At 34.6% G+C, this 18,836-nt stretch overlaps 1 protein-coding gene across 4 annotated transcripts in view; it reads right to left on the reverse strand.

Moving 5' to 3' along the window:
- The window catches only part of LOC124635030 (facilitated trehalose transporter Tret1), a 55,544-nt gene that overhangs the window by 9,896 nt on the left and 26,812 nt on the right, over positions 1 to 18,836 (reverse strand). Inside the window, exon 1 of one of the 4 annotated variants that reach the window (XM_047170778.1) lies at positions 14,959 to 15,102. The exons of 2 other annotated variants lie outside the window; for them this stretch is intronic. In XM_047170778.1, coding sequence (XP_047026734.1) covers positions 14,959 to 15,018 — 60 coding nt within the window. In that variant the 5' untranslated portion in view covers positions 15,019 to 15,102. Of the gene's footprint in view, positions 1 to 8,047; positions 8,279 to 14,958; positions 15,103 to 18,836 lie in introns of those variants that run through there. One more of the 4 variants, XM_047170780.1, reaches the window with a different exon arrangement.

The following is an 18,836-nucleotide window of genomic DNA, read 5'->3' on the forward strand; positions in this document are numbered from 1 at the left end:
TTTAAGTCCTGTTCCTGTGTTATTGTTTAAATTACTGGTATTGTTATATAAATGTATTGTTATTTGGCATAATAATTACGGAAATCAAACGGGTAAGCAATCTCAATTCTTATCGTACTTAGTTCGTGATTGAGATCTTTTGATTGTATCCCCTTTGTATTTATCAACTTGATTTTTGATAATATTATCAACACATACGTACAATTATATTTTGTGTATGTCAAAAGGAAAAGACTAGGCAGATGATGATGTACCTATGAAAAATAATTGAAATCAATTAAAGTTTTTACTAATAGTACCTAACCACCGGAATCTTACAAGGGCAAAAACCCCAAGATTTAAAATGCATTAACTTTCACTAAAACGGCCGTCTCAATCATTTACATAAAACACAATCCTTCACAGTGTAGCAAGTAAAAGCTAATTACCCGTTTTCAAGGGAAAACTGTTTACAAGTCGACGAAGACACTCGCTAATTACATTAGGAAGTGTGACCAGACTATAAAAAGCCTTATATGTATGTATTTGCATATGCATCAAGTGACGGTAGACAAAGAATTTTATTTGTTGCCAGTAAGTGTAGCAGTCGACCTTTCTCGATATCCGTTTCCGCACGGATGTGAATGCTCGTGTGTAAGAAATTTATTGTTTTTTTTTCATAAGTATTGTTAAGTATGTGGTATTCTTGTGAGCTTTATGTTAGGCGAAAATTCACTTGGCGAGGTTTGGAGATAGACTATTAAAAAAACTAAAAAGTTTATCGAAAGTTCTCTCAAGTCTTCGATTTTCTAATGAAAACTACTTCATACATTGCGCTGTGTGAAAATTTCGTCTAACCTACTCCTGAAGAATTTCTTTTATTATCGCATCAAAAAACATTGCCGAAAGATATGTAAAATTGCAATATCGTCATGAATTGCAAAGATGGTAGATAGAACTGCACTCTAGCTTTCGCGATCACTTTATTTTTTGATTAAACACGTTATTAAGTATCAACAGCTCGGTAAAAAATAGGTACCTAAGAGATGTGTTTTCCTCTAAGTACAGGTAGGTCAGTGATCTCTTTCAAATAAGCATCATAAAGAGCGTTATAAGAAAATACGTTTAACTACCGTGCACTTATTTTAGGTAACATTTTAACATACTTAAATAACATTACATTCAAATATTATTCAACTCAAAACACGCGACGATTTTGGCAGAAAAAAATGCAAATTGTATGCTTGACGGTTTCTTACTAAGAACTCGAAGAAATCTAAGGTATTATTATAGTATGATTTAGTTTTTTATTTAAAAGATTCCTTTGTACCACGCACACTAGGTCTTAGAAATATGTAGCCTATTATCATACCCCTATACCTACCTACATATCTTTATTTTTGTAATTTTGTATATTGCGAAATAAGCTAGGATATATTAATATCATACCTATTTATAAGAATGTTTGGTAGTCGTTACGGGTAGTCTGACAACCAGTCTTGCCAATGGGTAAGTATTGGATTGCCCGGGTTGGGGAGGTCAGATGGGCAGTCGCTCTTTGTAAAACATTAGTACTCAGCTGCATCCGGTTGGACTGGAAGCTGACAAAGTTGGAAAAAGACTAGGTCCTTAGATGATGATGATAATGATATCTATGTCAATTATTAATACAAAAATATGCAATCTGCCCAAAGAAATCGGGTAAATAGGTAACAGCGGCGAAAAGCTAGAAAAGTTTTTCCCACTTACTTTCCAGACTTTTTTACGACTGTTGAAGTAAATAGTCACTGTACAAGTAATCGTTTCCAAAACCCACATAATTTATAGCGTACTCAGACGGTAACTTAAATACTATTAGTTTAAAATGTTAGCCTAACCTACATTAGGAAAATGTCAACTACTAGTTTGTGAAAATTTTGTAAGCGATGCATTAAATGTGAAGCAATTTGAAACACCACCACTAGCCTATCTCCCGCAGTTTCACCCGCGTCCTGTGGGAACTACACCTGCCCATACAAATAATAAATATAGCCTATGTTACTCAGAAAGAGTGTAGGTATCTTTAAACAGCGCTTTAGAAGCGTTTAGGTACGTTACAAGCAAACAAAATTATCCTCTTATTATGTTAAGTATGAACAACAATAATAACCGATTAATTAGGAATCTTAAAAAAACAGAATAATCATTGTTTACAATTATTAACTAGAAACTCATTGATATCACAAATACTTGTAGTAAACAGGATAAAGACGAATTTAATTAAGTTTATACCTACTGTATTAGTTAATGTATTCAGTAGCAGTTAAATAAAGTAGGTTATTTGATTTGCCTTAAATAAATGGGTCATGTACGTAAGTACACACAATATGACAATACACCCGGTAAAAATCACTAATGTGTGTAGGTACTGAAATTACTCATAGAAGTGAAATACACGTAAAAATTAAGAGGACGAATTGGAATTTTTGGCGCCAAGGATCTCAATTTTTCTCAGTAAATACAAAACGGATCAAAATACAACTTGGTTACCTGAAAGTTCATGATATAAACCTTATTTTGTTAGACGTAGAAACATGATTAGGTAACTTTTATAACAGAGAAAAATATATCAAACATACCTCTTTTTAAAAAGAGATTCACATATGGGCAAACGGGAACGATTTAAGCCTCTTAACTTTTTTAGTAGTATATACATACTCTTTAAAATTGTAGAAGGAATTTTTATCAAATTATCATTTCTAAATAATAAAATTACAAAACCATTTTGTCGCTTACGACTTTTAGTTATAAGCTAGCGCGCGTATTGTTATCCTCGCCCCGCTCAGACGCTCCGACCCCTTTTGGCGCCTTAGATGCGCGTGCCGGTTATGGAATTATTGTTGACCAATTCGTCGCCTTAACGAAAGATCTTCATTTTTCACTACGATTTTGTTTATCGCCTGCATAGTGCATGAGCCGAGTGCATGAAGCGAAAATATTTACATATTTTACAGCTTGATTTTTGTTTTCTCCTAACTTATAATGTGATAATTTTCAGTTCCAACAAAGGCTAAACTCATTTTATTTATTTGAATTTCGTCAATCTATTATTCAGCATATCGTATAATTATATTATCATCAATAAATACATCGTCTAAACTAGCTAGAAATAAAAAACAATTAGAAAAGGAAAAGTTAGCTCATCGTTCAACTTATATTTTGTCCAAAATATGAATGTAGGTAGGTACTTTAGGTAATTCGGAACAATTCGATAACTGATCTGCGATAAAGATAACCGAAGACTGACAATATCTGTATTATTTGCCATATCATACCTAAATATTTTATCGTAGATATAAAGATACGATAATTTCAGTGTGGTGTTCGCGAATAAAGTTTATCCTATCTTTATAATCCAGTTCGTAAATGACGGTATTTACTGATTAATTGTTATATGACACAATTTTCTCTGAGTACCTAAGTATTTGGGTACATTCATGCAACACCTGGTCAAAATCTTAATTCAAGAGATTACTGTATAGGTAACAGATCAACTTTTAGATAAGGTAATGATGAGCAAAAGAGATAGCATGGTTTTCAAAAATAATATCTCTAGTTTATTACATGTTGATCATTATCTACCTGTATTTAAAACGCCACAAAACATGGATTTTCGTAGAAAAAATCTTAATAAATGATAATCGTAGCGGAATAATCATGGCGTCAATTAGGTACGAAGGAAGATTTGATTACAGCGGGATTTTACCAATTCTAGTTATTACCGATTATCTTAATTAACTTATCACCATACTAGCTTCTGCCTGTGGCTTAACTCGCGTCCACTGGATAAATAACAGTTTTCGATTAATGTCGATAAATAGGCAAATAGCTAAACATTTGTCAAATTGAGCCTACCGTTCTTGAGATTAGAATTAGTTGGGCGATCGAGTAATCAAAATCTTCAGCTTTCATCACAATTTAATAAATGTGCAATCAATTTGAACCACATTCATCCATTATAATCGATAATAAATCGAAGAATCTTGACTTATATCCTTGAACCATAGATAACGAGCATAAAGTGAAAAGGCCATATTATCTCACCAATGTATAGGTCAAAGAGAATCGTTCGTCCTCAGACGCTTATAGACTGAAAATTGGGTCATATCGTAGGTACCCTTTTTATCAATTCCAGCCTTGTTATTTATATCATACTGGCTGTACCTCGCAGTTTTACCTCTGCTCCGGGAGAACCATTTTCCGCAGCCGAGTAAAAAGTAGAAATGTCCTTTCTAAGGCTTTTCTATCTGTGTTGTAGGTACCTACCAATCGGTTCCGTAGTTTTGTTACGTACCTACGTCCAACAGACAGACACGCATACAAAAATGCGGATTTTGAAGAATTTTGATTATGAATTCATACTCGGCGATAATGAAAATTAGCACTTCCTTGTGACATCTTCAATTTATTAAAATTAACCTGATATGTCTTATTTTTAATTTTGATTGACCGGTTATATTGATATTTGAAGATTCCTAGAAATACTGTAAAATTAAATATTTAGCAAACCTGTGCGAAGTGGAGTTTTTCTATTGAGACTTTTGATAGAACAATAAAATAAGACAAAACAATTCAGAAAATACGTCTGACATTTTTCGGAGTAAATCTATTCCGCTCTGTTTTCCGGGCGACATTGTCCATAAGTAGGTATGGGCGAAGTCGCGTGTATAAGAGCGACAACTATACAGTGCATAGCAATTATCCAATTGATACAATTTCCATTGCAATGGACTCTAAACGCTACCAATTCCAATTAACGATTTGTCAATAAAACAGTAAAACGTGTGATTTATTGCGATTTGACACAAGAATGCGGACGCCATTTTGTTTCAATTTACAATTTCGTGTAAGAGGAGGTTTGAGTCATTTTTCTGACTTCTGTTCAATCATGTTTAATGTTATGAGTACTTAAGAGGACGAATTGGAATTTTTGGCGCCAAGGATCTCAATTTTTCTCAGTAAATACAAAACGGATCAAAATACAACTTGGTTACCTGAAAGTTCATGATATAAACCTTATTTTGTTAGACGTAGAAACATGATTAGGTAACTTTTATAACAGAGAAAAATATATCAAACATACCTCTTTTTAAAAAGAGATTCACATATTATGGGCAAACGGGACCGATTTAAGCCTCTTAACTTTTTTAGTAGTTGAGTATATACATACTCTTTAAAATTGTAGAAGGAATTTTTATCAAATTATCATTTCTAAATAATAAAATTACAAAACCATTTTGTCGCTTACGACTTTTAGTTATAAGCTAGCGCGCGTATTGTTATCCTCGCCCCGCTCTGAAGCTCCGACCCCTTTTGGCGCCTTAGATGCGCGTGCCGGTTATGGAATTATTGTTGACCAATTCGTCGCCTTAACTGTAGAAAGCTTATGTTAGTTATTTCACTTACCAACATGACTCTCGTCACGTCATGTAATCTGCAGGCCTGCGTATTTCGTCTAATCATTTAGGTATACCGAAGTCGGTACTATTTCCTAGTAATTTATATCTTCTTAAGTAGCTATGTACCGTCTACAAGGTGTTGTTTGAAATGTCCATTTGAAGAAAGGTCAAAGTACCATTTAGGCACTGTTTTGTAATGGTTTTCTACTACAACTTTCTTGACCGATAAACACGAAAGCTGCTGCTTTTATACTAGAAACCGAATATTTTTCTTCCATAGTAAAGCCCAATAAAAGTTCGGGTCAATGTACGAAAATTGTTGCTAGGTCGTAAGCGGTTTTCAGCTATTTTCAAAAAGTGTTACCTACTTATAAAGAAACAGCATAGGGAAAGTAGAAAGATTGATTACTTAAAGTCTGACATGTACGGTAGACTGCACATCAGTGGTAACTGTCATGCACCTTAACTCAATAGTAATAAGTACGATTTTCCTATAAAACTGTTACCACTGACCTGAAGTTGACTGTACATGAAAAACTTTTGTATTGAACAATTTTCTTTCAGTTTTGACAAAGGGCTGAGTAATTTCTGGTAAAACTGATCGTAAAACTAAACAAGATAGTCCATATACAAATAAAAACAACGCAGTAACCAAACGTGTGTATAACTGTAAACATAAACAGCATTGTTTTGAGTTTCTGCACAAATCTACCATTACACTATCTGAAGGTTCTTAGAAGTGGCGTTACAAAATTAAAGATAACCTATATTTTTAGAAGCTGATGCTGAAAATAGTTAAGGACACACTAATAATTGGACGTAGTTATGCAGAAACGTTCCAACCCACAAGTCACCCCAAAACGAGTTATTGTGATTGAACAGGCTAAAATTTAGCATATGGTTATCTAAACTCAATATAATTCAACAATAAAACCTCTAGTACCTTTACTAGTTAGAATAAAAAAGAATACAACTGAAACGCGTAAATGCTTATATCTCAAATTCAAGTTTAATTTGAGATATAAGCATTTACGCGTACAGTGGGTTGGAACGTTTCTGCATAACTACGTCCAATTGTGGAACAGAGGTATTTTATCGTGAAATATCGGTAAAATGACAAAATACTTGAGATAGGTAGCGTCTATCAAGTCAAATTTAACTGCACCCTGAATATTTTCTGTGTCATAAGGCTTTTACGATAAAAAAAATGCATGATCTAACTAAACATACCTACCTAAGTTTATGTTTGTTATACGTACGCCTTTTATTTCAGGAGGATATGAGTTCAAATATTTACGAATTCTACGTCACTTCTGTCTGAAAAATAAATAATTAACAGAACAATACTCTTCTATAAAGCAAGCAATAAAATAGAAGCCGTTTTAGATAGGTAAGCAACCTGAAAAACCCCCAAAAAATGCTTTCTTATAAGTGCTATAAATTAATGATCAAAAGTAAATTCATTTCATCATCATCATCCTCCGAGCCCTTTTCCCAACTACATATGTTGGGGTCGAATTCCAGTAAAAAGTAAATTAATTTGTGAGACAAAAGGTATAACTATAGTGCTTCATAGCATGACTATAATATTTTATTATACCTACATAGAATAAAGTACAGGGGACCTTTGTACGACGTAGATTATTAGCAAGACAAAAGATATGAGCTAATAAAAGCTATCACTCCGTTATCGGGCAGTCGGCTTAGTCATAATCTATAGCCGATGTTTATAGCATTTTATTGGTCTATTTGCAAATTCTAGCCATCCTGGGGAATTTATTGTAGGTTTGATTAAGCTTGGGGGTCGAATAAGGGAATTTGTTTTGGTCATAATAACGAAAATACGCCATCATTAAAAAGAAAGTCGAAAGTGTACGCTGAAATATTTTTTATGTATTTTGTTGAATGACTACGCAAATAATCGGCAGTAGGTTTTGTTTTGTGGAACATTTTTCTAATAAGCTATTGTTTGTAAAACATGTAGGTAACTTCGGGGTTCCTAACCCCGAACTAACTAAAGTACCTACCTACCTATTTAATGATCGTTGACAAAATAAAATATCTGCCTATTCTATGCCATAAGGGGTGAAAAGATTGAGGATTCTCTCTACGAACATCTTCCTCCTGTCCTGTTCCTAACATGACTACTTATTTAATTTCACATAATATTTTCTTTCAGTTCTTTCAACTCTTTTCATGGTACAAATCTTACAAAAAAGAAACTCTATTTCTCTGGTACCTATATAACTACGTGTCATTATGTATTAACACCCCTGATGACATATCTTTATCCCAACATTTGCTCAAGATTAGATTAGGTACCACGAGTATTGACGATAACTCAATTATTTAACAATTAATTTCTATTCAATTATTGTATTGTAAAAACAATATTTTTCTTCTGATTCATTCACAAAGTAAAGTACCTAATATTATCTGTCATTCATAAAAGTGAGAGATATTGTAAGAGAGTAAATAAAATAAGTTGGAAAATTTTCGCGCGATCATTGCCTGATGTTGCGTTTCAGCATTTTCACTAATAATTTTAAAATCATTTAATATACAAAAATATTTTAGTATTAATTAATTTTAAATTAATTATATGATGTTAACACTGATTAAAAACTTACCTAATTTCTGGTAAATAGAAGAAAAAAAAACAAAACAGCGTCTCTTGCGGGCACAAATAAATTCTCAATTCGAAATAAACCGCCAAATTCTTCGTTTACTCGCGTATTTTAAAATTCGAACTAATAGAGATTACTTTCGATTTTTTTTCACGCACACGTATACTGTATCGACGGCCTATTTTTCTGAATATCGGCACGGCACTGGCACGTCAGCTCGACTGACTGACTCGCACAAAGCTGTATTTACAGGAAACATGCGAATATGTTTTAAGTAAGGTTTTGACGCATGCGTCCTACAACTATGTGTAGCTTGTCCGCCGGTTTCACTCGAAGTTTTTGTTTACATTCCCGCCTTCCACGATGCCGACGGTATTTCACATAATATTATGGTTGTACTAGAAACCGGCATTTGACGTTGTAAACATGAAAAGAGTAACGTAAATTTTAGGCTATAGCGTGACTTTATGACCTGAAAATTGGGTTTCTTTGGTATTTTAATAAAAAATATTTGAAGTAGCGCATTGTTTAAATTAACCATTAAGGCAAATTGGTAGTGTTTGTGTATTTTTTTTTCGTAGGTATATGACTCACAAACATTACTGAAAATTGCAGACTGTCAGAGTTTGATTACCGTCAAAAATGATGATGATGTGTGCAAAATAATATCGTATTTTTCACATTATGTAGCAGGTAATTTTTATGTCATCAGTTTTTGGTTCCATTACCTCCTAAAGTTTCTTATACCACATCATTTATGATTTTTTAAACAAAAAAGTATTTAATAAAAAATACAACCTCTTTCAATTTATATATAGAAAATATTGAACGCTTTACGACCGTACTAAGGTCATATCAGTTCACTGCCTAGTACATTTCCTTTAAAGACACGTTATCAACGTATATGGAAGAAGAATTATAATAATTTAACAACTGACAGAGATAAGACATGTCATTTTATCGATAATCGATATGTTGGTGAAAAAAGTGTCGATAGAAATCAACATGATTATGCTTAGTTGGTTAATTAGATATTAATTAATCAGTTTCATGTTTCACTAGGATAGTTTTTATCTATACTAATATTATAAAGCTGAAGAGTTTGTTTGTTTGAACGCGCTAATCTCAGGAACTACTGGTCCGGTTTGAAAATTTATTTCAGTGTTAGATAGCCCATTTATCGAGGAAGGCTATAGGCTACTTTTTATCCCGGTACGGGAAGTAGTTAACACGGGATGCGGGTGAAACCGCTGGCAGAAGCTAGTTAAAAATATTTGTAGTTCTGTAAATATCCTTGTAAATGAAGATTCCTTTGACAATAAAATTAAAGATTAATTAAACAATAAAATACGTTGTAGACTTTATCACATTTTCCGGAACAAGTTGACTTTTCCTTCCTACTTCCAGTGGTATATTAAGGAAAGGCATATAAGAAAAAACAGACTTTAATACCTAATTAATTACCTGTATCATTAGCATAATCCTATTAAGATTTTCCTGAGGTTTTAACGTCCCTATTCATTTTATTGTGCTGTTAGACTATTCAATGGGTTTCTCAACAGCAGACGGGGTCTGGTTTTGTTTCCAGTTTATAAGAAAACAAGTTGCTAATTAGACAGCCCTTTTGCTTGGACATTGAACTTGAAAAATAATAGGGAAATGTGAATTTAATGTATATTTTCATAGAATTCTAGTGATGAAATATAAGATGGAGGTAAGTACATTTTAATTATAATAAAAAAAAATAACTTGAAAAACTATTATTTTCTTTACATCTTCTTTATATAAATTTTATATCTTCTTTACGGGACCTCAGTTTTGGAACCGTGCAACAAGGTGATGTTCACACATATATCTATCGAATATTTTGTGCAGTTGGCAGCTGTGGGTTTTCAAGGGAAAAAACGGTCGGAGTATAACTGCATTAATTAAATTATGTTTATTTGACCTGTCAGAAATGCTATGACTCTCATATACAGCTGTCAACATAGTGTCATCATTCCTCCACTTTAAACAATAATACAGAAGTGACTATATTCGAACATGCAACGTTCAATAATAACTTCGTTTCTTATAAATTGCAAGGGCAAAGGGCAAAGCTGACGTAAAATACTTTTTTATTTTACGATTATTTTCTATAAGGAAATGCAATTCTGTTTGATTTAATTTCCGCACCTACGTATTTTTAATCAAACCACTTATTTTCTTAAAAACCAAAAATTATAGGCAATGAATGAAAGTTGACTTTACCGGTAATTTGGCTTAAAAATTTCTTGGTCGGCTTTTATTATTTGCATGAAGGAATATTTCTAAGCAACAAAATAATAACAATAGTTATTGACAATTAACCTAGTGGCAATCACCATTTGACCCCATTGCACATGCTCGCTCATCTTACATTTAAAATAATAATAGTTCATGAAGTAATTTAATAATAGTAATACAAAGTGTAGGTTATGATTATTGGTACAATAAGTGCAAAGCCAAGTGCGAGCAGGTTTGATGTTCAAGCGAGCCGATTATTCTTTTTTCGGTGCAATTCTGTGAGATAATTATTATTTAGGATTTTGGTGCGATAATTTTCAAGTAGGTATTTTTTTGACGTGATAACGTCTTTAAAATCGTTTTAGTCGGGTGACATGTTCAGAAACTTGTGTCACACCAAAACCTCACGAGCGCGATCGCAGGTATAACGAGAGGCTGCGGGTTGTTCGAAAGAGGTACCGCGGCCCTAGCACATAAGAAGGCCTACGACGGAACACGACGGCTTTTAGTCAGTAAGAGTCTGACACTCCCTCACCGCTGCTAACCCACAGCGGGAGGGGTCATTTGATGATTTTTTACGTCGTTAAAAAAAAAAAAAGGTATAACGAGAGAGAGACAGACCGATCTCCCGTCTCATCTCGAGCGCTGCCAGTCATTCCGTGAAACTTGTCACGCGGAATCCTCACGAGCGGAGGCTGGCATAGCGTTCGAGTGAGTGGACCGATCTTCCGTCTCTCTCACTCTAGCGGCAAATGAATGGAGATTTTTACACCCGAAATTTATCATCAAAAGTGTGAATAATTACTCTACAAACAACCAATTTTTTTTAGGATTTTGCCAAAACAGCAAAAACTTATTATTTGCTTTCAGTCTGTCGATATTTTTTTGGGCTCATAAAAATGAGCATGAAGACGATAAAGACTGATTACACGTCCAATACAAAGGTCAGATATTTATGCACACACAGGGCGACTGAAAACTTTGATTGGTAAGTACCTATCAAGATTTTCTTTAAAATGCGGGATAAAATCCAAGATCAAAATCTTAAGATAAAAATCCAAGAGCGCGCCATTTTTCACGTATATTATAACAATTTAAAATATGCATATGAACTCCCTTTAATATTCATGGACTGTAACCGGAAGACATAACATACCCATATAATTTTAACGATCAACATTGTCAAGTTCTTTTATTATCTATCTATTAATATATTTTTACTTCCGATTTGTCCATAATGTTAACTAGTATAAGTCCCTTGTATACAAAATTGTCGAGTAATATCAGATCAGAATTGTCTATGCTAGATATGCAACTATGGTTAAAATATGGTTAAAATTAGATCAACGTTTAGTCACGTTCTGAGTTAAGAGCGGTTTACATCGGGCGAACTGCAGTTTAAATTGTATCATAGAAGAAGTATTATATTATACAAACGTTTTAATATTGCAATAATATCTAAAACAATCAATTATATATTAATAAATTCTAATGAAGTATAGTAGTCAGAAGCCAGTATCTGACACCAGTCTAACCAAGGGGTATTGGGTTGCCCGGGTAACTGGGTTGAGGAGGTCAGATAGGGCAGTCGCTCCTTGAAAAGCACTGGTACTCAGCTACATCCGGTTAGATTTTAAGCCGTCCCCAACATAGTTGGGAAAAAGCCTCGGAGAATGAGGATGATGATCTAAAACAATAAATTAGATATTAATAAATTCTAATGAAGAACAGGTAGACAGTCGATAGCTACAAAACTATCCAATTTCCTACCATTTTACCATAAACAATAATACAGCCTCCTTGCTTTCACAATAACTATAAAATAAAACCAGTTATTAATGAGCAATCTACAATTAATATGCAAAACATGACCCCCGGATACAACTAGTCATTACAACTATGTAACTACAACCCATCGAGCTTAGAATTATATACAACCTCCAACAAGATTGTCAAGCTATATTTTCATGACACGATGTCATAATGTCACATTGTCAACTGTCAGACTCGGTGACTCATATAAACCGTATCTTACAGAGATTGATGCATACAAAATACTTCCGGCTTGCATGCATTGTATGTACAAATGCATTTGCATAATGTAGAAACATACGTAGTAGGTCGTCCTCCGAGCCTTTTTCCCAATCATGTTGAGGTCGGCTTCCAGTCTAACCGGATTCAGCTGAGTACCAGTGCTTTACGAGAAGCGACTGCCTATCTGACCTCCTCAACCCAGTTACCCGAGCAACCCGATACCCCTTGGTTAGACTGGTGTCAGACTTACTGGCTTCTGACTACCCGTAACGACTGCCAAGGATGTTCAATGACAGCCGGGACCTACAGTTTAACGTGCCATCCGAAACACAGTCAGTGGTGTCTAAGATATACTTAGAAAGTACATACAAACTTAGAACAGTTGCATTGGTACTTGCCTGTCCTGGGATCGAACCCGCGCCCTCATACTTGAGAGATTGGTCCTTTACCCACTAGGCCACCACGACTTTTCACACGTAGTAGGTATATGTATGTATATGGTTGGTCACGTGTTTGCAAATAATTATGTAAGTATGTTTGTAGGTGTGTGGATATGTACCTATGTTGAGGTTTCGTGATAATAAGCTAAATTATTGATACAAGTAATTTGCATTGTTCTTGTTTTATTTTTGCGCGTATTAGTAGTGGCTGATACTACGTCATACGTTTACCCGGATAAAAGGATTTTATCCTATGTCTTTTTTCAAAGTAGCAATCTTTCTCCAATTCAATTATTGTAGGTAATTGGTTCAGTAGCTGTATTTTCACAGTCATCGTTACTTTAGTAGTAGCCGTTATTATTTTTTTTCATATATTTTAGAATTCCGCTGAAAACTTCACGTCAGTAAAAAAAGTAAGTGCTTGATAAGAAAGTAACCGTTTACCAAATAGAAAAGATTCCACTATGACCCCAATAAAGCTTTTCTCAAAGTGGCTATACAGCTTTGACCTCGAAATAATATATTGTCCTGACCCAATTTTGGGGCCAATATTTGTCAACAATATTTGAGGAGTTCCGCTCCTTGAGGTGTGGTTTATTACCTGGTGCATTAACTATTGACTCACTATTTTCAATGACTAACTGGTACCAGGTACTTTTTAGTGAATGTAACCTTTTTAGTAGTCTACGCCCATAAGTGACCGCATTTCGCAACACTATGCTCTACATTTTTGGTCCTGATTCATCGGTTCAGCTACATATATATCGATGGGTTCAGCCCAATTGTTGGAATTCAAGGTTTCTACCATTGTACGCATCTACATGTCTATGAATGCCTTACAAATGACACTACTAAGTTACACTGGCTTTTACCAGTAAAACAAAATGTCAAAGTTTATAAGTACACGAATTAATGAAAAACTAAAAAAATATGTAAACAAAGATAACGTCAGAACCAAAAAGCAGTCTTTAAATAACGGTTACTTTATTCAAAAAGTATTTAGCGTGTCCGAAGATTATCCAATAAATAGGTAGTAGGTACGTGCCTATAAAACTAAGATAAATAAAAGAAAATGGATTACATTGTAAACAAGACTTTACGACTTCCTCTTTTCAAGTCCTTGAATTGTGCTCGTCGTAATTTCAACTTGATTGTAGTTATTAAATCCTTTGTCTCATATCTTGTAACATCTAAATGGATACGGCCATATTGTTTTTTACGCGGTAAAGTCCCTTATGTCAAGGACAAGATAAGACGTGGAACCGCAAAGGAAAAGTAATCAAAGTACCTGAATAAGACTTTTTTATTACCATCAATATTTTTGATTCCGCATAATTCAGTTTTGGAAATAAGGTAGGTAATTTTTGATAGCGAGGAAATTGTAGGATAAGCTCCGAAAAACATTTTCTGGTAGATTTCAAAAGATGAACAATCTTTACACGAGAAAAAAATAAAACCGACTCCCAAAAACACTGAAAAGCAAAAAAAAAACTATTCTTAGGTGCATCGGCCTAGAATTCGGTGTCTAGTGGATGATTATATGTTTATTTCGCCACCAACTTCTAGGCCGATGCACCTAAGAATAGTTTTTTTTTGCTTTTCAGTGTTTTTGGGAGTCGGTTTTATTTTTTTGTAAAAAGTTTTTTTTTTTTATTTTTGGCTTTTCAGTGACAAGTATAGTTGTTACTATCCGCATTAGTGGAAAGTTCTTACCAATACGAATAATATAAGCCCAAACACGAGGTAGTTTACACATTCAGTTGTCGAGTTCCCTCGACCTTCTCTCGTCTCCATCATCAGGTCAGCTCCAAACCTTCACTGTTGCGTAGTGTTATCAAACTTACACCTCATTGTCAAGTTTTTAACCTATGCATGCCTACAATTCTCGAAAGTTGCTCTCGATTTCTCAGGGTTTCCATCATCAGATCCTGACCCGATGATAATGGGACCACCTGTGAGGTATACCCTATCAAACAAAAAAAGAATTTCAGGTCGGTCAAGGCGTCTTCGAGTAATCCGTGAACATACATAAAAAAAAAAGATCCCGACGAATTGAGAACCTCCTCCTTTTTGGGAAGTCGGTTAAAAAGTTCATAACTAAATCGCTATTCAATGAAAATATAGTATAAAAAAATCTATTCATGAAGCTCATAATTAGTAAATGCTATAACATACCCCATAATACAGAGATGAAAGCCTCTTCATATTCACCAAAACAACATTGTCCACAACCATTTTGTATCCAAAAACAGTTCTTAAAAACTTCCAAATTCAAATACAAAAAAAAAAACAAATTACACCACAAAATTTTATAAAATATGAACTTTCAAATAGAACTGTCAGATTTCAAAAAGAGTTCTTAAATTCGATTTTTAAAACTACAAAATCCGGCCTTCCTATTCTAGAAGGCTGACTGCGTTGCAATGATTTCCTTCAAGCGTTTTTCGACGTATTTATTCTCTCAGGGATATCTCGCACATTTTCCTTGAGTTTACCAAGATTTGCGGAGCTTCGAATAGTAGCTAAAATAAGGCTGGTTTAGGTTACAAAATGATTAACTGTGCCTTATTAATTTATTTTGAACAAACCTTGTTAATTTAGTGGTTTTTTCGTGTCGCCATGTCATTTTTGAGTAAAATAACAGGTTACGCTAGCTGTCGGGTCAATATAATAAAATATGATATTCATAAAGATTAGATTTTAATTAATTAATTAGGTACGATATTGGATTCTGTTTTTATACTAATAACGTCACACAACAGGTGCTCTATGATCTTTGGAAAGCATAAACATAAAACTTAACTCTTGTTATTTTTTTAACAGATTATCGTTTCTAAGAACAATTTTCATAGACAAATAAGTACACAGTTGTGATCTCTTTCTTCTACGTACCTACTGTATACAATGTTCGAAGTCATCAACATACTTATTTCAATAATAAATAAAAAACAATAAATTAAAAAAAAGCCGAGAAATAGTGAAACTCCTGGATAGGTTAGACCAGGATTGTGTGCGTGAACAATTTAGTTATGGCCTTTCGAGGAAAGCACGATAGTTATATTATTGGACTGATATGCACCTAAAGCTTTTTAACCAGACTAGTTGATATGTTAATTAATTTCTGCAATAACTAGTTAAAGAATTTAAACTGAAACTTAGCAAACTTGTTTCTAGGTAAAAGGAAAACTAGCCCTTTGTGGGAATTTCCCAAATTAGAAGTTACGTAATATTTTCCTTGGTTTTATGATAATTTCATTTTTTTTTTATTTGCTGATTGATTTATCCATTATGGAGTGAGTTGTATTTATACACAACTTTTATTATACACTGGCTTCCACTCTTCGCTTTCTCCCTGCTCCCGGATTAAAAATAGTCTTTAAGTATATGGCTATTTTATACTAGCAGTTATTCTACAGTTTAAGCCATACTGTACAAACTTGGTCATTTCCTCATTTCTTTCTTTTTTTTATTTTTCCTGCCATGACGGGTTTCGCTTTTGTTTTTTCTTCTTCTGGCTGTCAAAATATTGGTATAGCCCGCGGTTCGTCGCACGATTGAAAAAATATTAAAAAACCCTCGCTAAAGTGGTGTTCTGTTAGGGCCTGTATCACCCTGACTTGTGAAAAGACTTTACTGAAGCAAGTGCGGAGGAAGTGGCCGGCATCGAGTGCGCCGTCGTCAGCAGACCCTTTCCCGTCCACTTCCCTGTTCCCAGGTAAGTTTGTCTTTTCCACTCATACTGAGGGTCACGGGGTTTCAACGGGGACTTCAGCGGAGATTTCAGCAACGCCAGTAACTTCTCCAGCGAGTACTGTCCACATACTACTGCCAAGTTTCATCAAAATCCGCCGATCCATTTGTGCGTAAAGAAGTATCAACAGACACACGTATTAAAACTTAAAAACTTCCGCCTTTATATTAGTGTGACATTTTCAAAATGTACGTCACACAATGTCTAAGATGATACACTCGAACAGGAAACTAAATTGTAAGGAAACTTGGCGCAGTGGATTTACCGTATGCGTAAGACGCGTTAAGACAAGGATAATCTTAAATAAGGATAATGTAATGAAAGTATATTCTAATCATCTTTTCTTGTTTCCGTATACTTACTTAATGCCTTTCCTACAGACTACATTAATTCATACAAGTCCAATCTTAAGCTATTTTATGACATCTTAAAAGTAAACTATGTTTTTAAATGAGGTCTTTACTTCTTGTATTTTCGATGGTCAGTCAGACCTTAGTGTGGGTCCACACTGCAAGCGCGGTGACTGGAGCCTAGGCGGGCGCGGCGAGCGGTGGCGTGGGGTGGCCACAGTGAAGGCGCGAGCTCTTGTAGCGGTGTGACGTACATCAGGAGTGCAACACCTTGACTTATAGGAAATTGTTCTTTTATTTCACTCCATAACTTTCTTGTTATTGTGCGATTATTGTGGTGTTTATGTTTGCTTTGCCAGATCAGTGGTTTAGATTGAATTGCACTTATAAACGATTCAGTATTCACCGCCATTTTTTAGACAAACAAATATAAACGCACATACGCCGAACGACAAGATCGAACTGGTTTGTTACCCCCGCCGCCCGCGCATTGGGTCGCTCGATGACTAGGCCCGTAGTGTGGCCAGAACGCGAAGATAGAAGCGTTTGAAACTTACGCTCGCTGTGTCGCTCAGTCCCATCGCACTAGGCTTCCGCCTTAGTCACTGCAATATGGACGCAAAGGCGAGTTTCATATGTTTGATAATTCGCGCCCGTCGTCGCAACCGCGCTAGGCTCGCAGTGTGGACCCACACTTAAAGTTTCAAGCGTCAGCAGGGTTCTTGGCCAAAGTCCAAACTATGTCGGTTTGGACTATTATCTCGAACTTAAATCAGTTGAGTTCCTTTTACGTAAGAATATCCGACTAACATTTCAACGGCTGTTATAACTGCTTGTAAAATTAAATATTGTATATTTTCATCAAAAACATCAAAAAACAAATACCTACCTAAAACACGTAGTAGGTAGGTAAATACTTAAGTTACGTATAGTTCGGCCATTCAGAGAATGCGTTCCTGACACGTCGCGATTGAACTGACGACGTAACTTTGCAATGGCGTTGCAGTTACGATAAAAATATTTTTGCTGGTTGTTTACCGTTTTAACAATTGAGGAGCATTAAAACAACATTATTATATCAATAATCAATGAATGTTATAATTTTGTGCCAAACTGAGTGTCAAATAACTTGGTAAACAATATTTTTCTAAATCTATACTGCGCTATTACAAGGTTATGTCAGCGGTTTATATTTTGTAGTGCTGTGCTAAAAATAACAGGCAAGTATCGTAATCTGTTCTTATACAGTTATAATATAAAATAATACGTTTTGATTTTCTTTTTAAGAATTGGAAAATAATGGACTATAAGACTTAATTATAACTTTTATGAAATATAAAAATAAAACTATGACCAAACCGCATTTTTATACTTAGATTAAAAATGGTAACCCCAAATGGCGTTATGGGCCGCCATTTTGTGACGCTAAAACAGTCGTCCGTTGTCGTTTCGTGCGCATAGACCACGTTTTTCAAGTGTTTTCGATCTGTTTTTATTTGATTACCCGGCTTTCGTTAGACCGAGATATCAGGATTGATTCTGTTATTGATAATAATATAATTATACATGTAGGCGAAGATGATGATGAAGACACCACCTCCTCAAGCAAATCGGAGTCTGATTAATATTCTGTTCGCACATTCAATTCAATGTACTTGTAACAAAGAATAAATAAAACAATTTTATTATATGAATATTACCTTTTTTTGGTTTCCACTTAAATAACTAAAATATAAAACAAATGATTCCGCCAATTTAAAACGAAAATAATCTTAAAATAATGCGGCGGTTCATTTTGAAGGAACGGTAACGAACTCAGTGTTATGTTGTGCCCATCACTAGTCGTGACTAACTGATAGGTGTCAGGAACGCATTCTCTGAACGGCCGAAGTATAGTAACTAAATAAGTAGGTATTTTATTTGTGCCAAAGATATTCCGTCGCACTTTATTC

Source organism: Helicoverpa zea, chromosome 12 (assembly GCF_022581195.2).
Source record: "Helicoverpa zea isolate HzStark_Cry1AcR chromosome 12, ilHelZeax1.1, whole genome shotgun sequence".
NCBI classification, from domain to species: domain Eukaryota; kingdom Metazoa; phylum Arthropoda; class Insecta; order Lepidoptera; family Noctuidae; genus Helicoverpa; species Helicoverpa zea.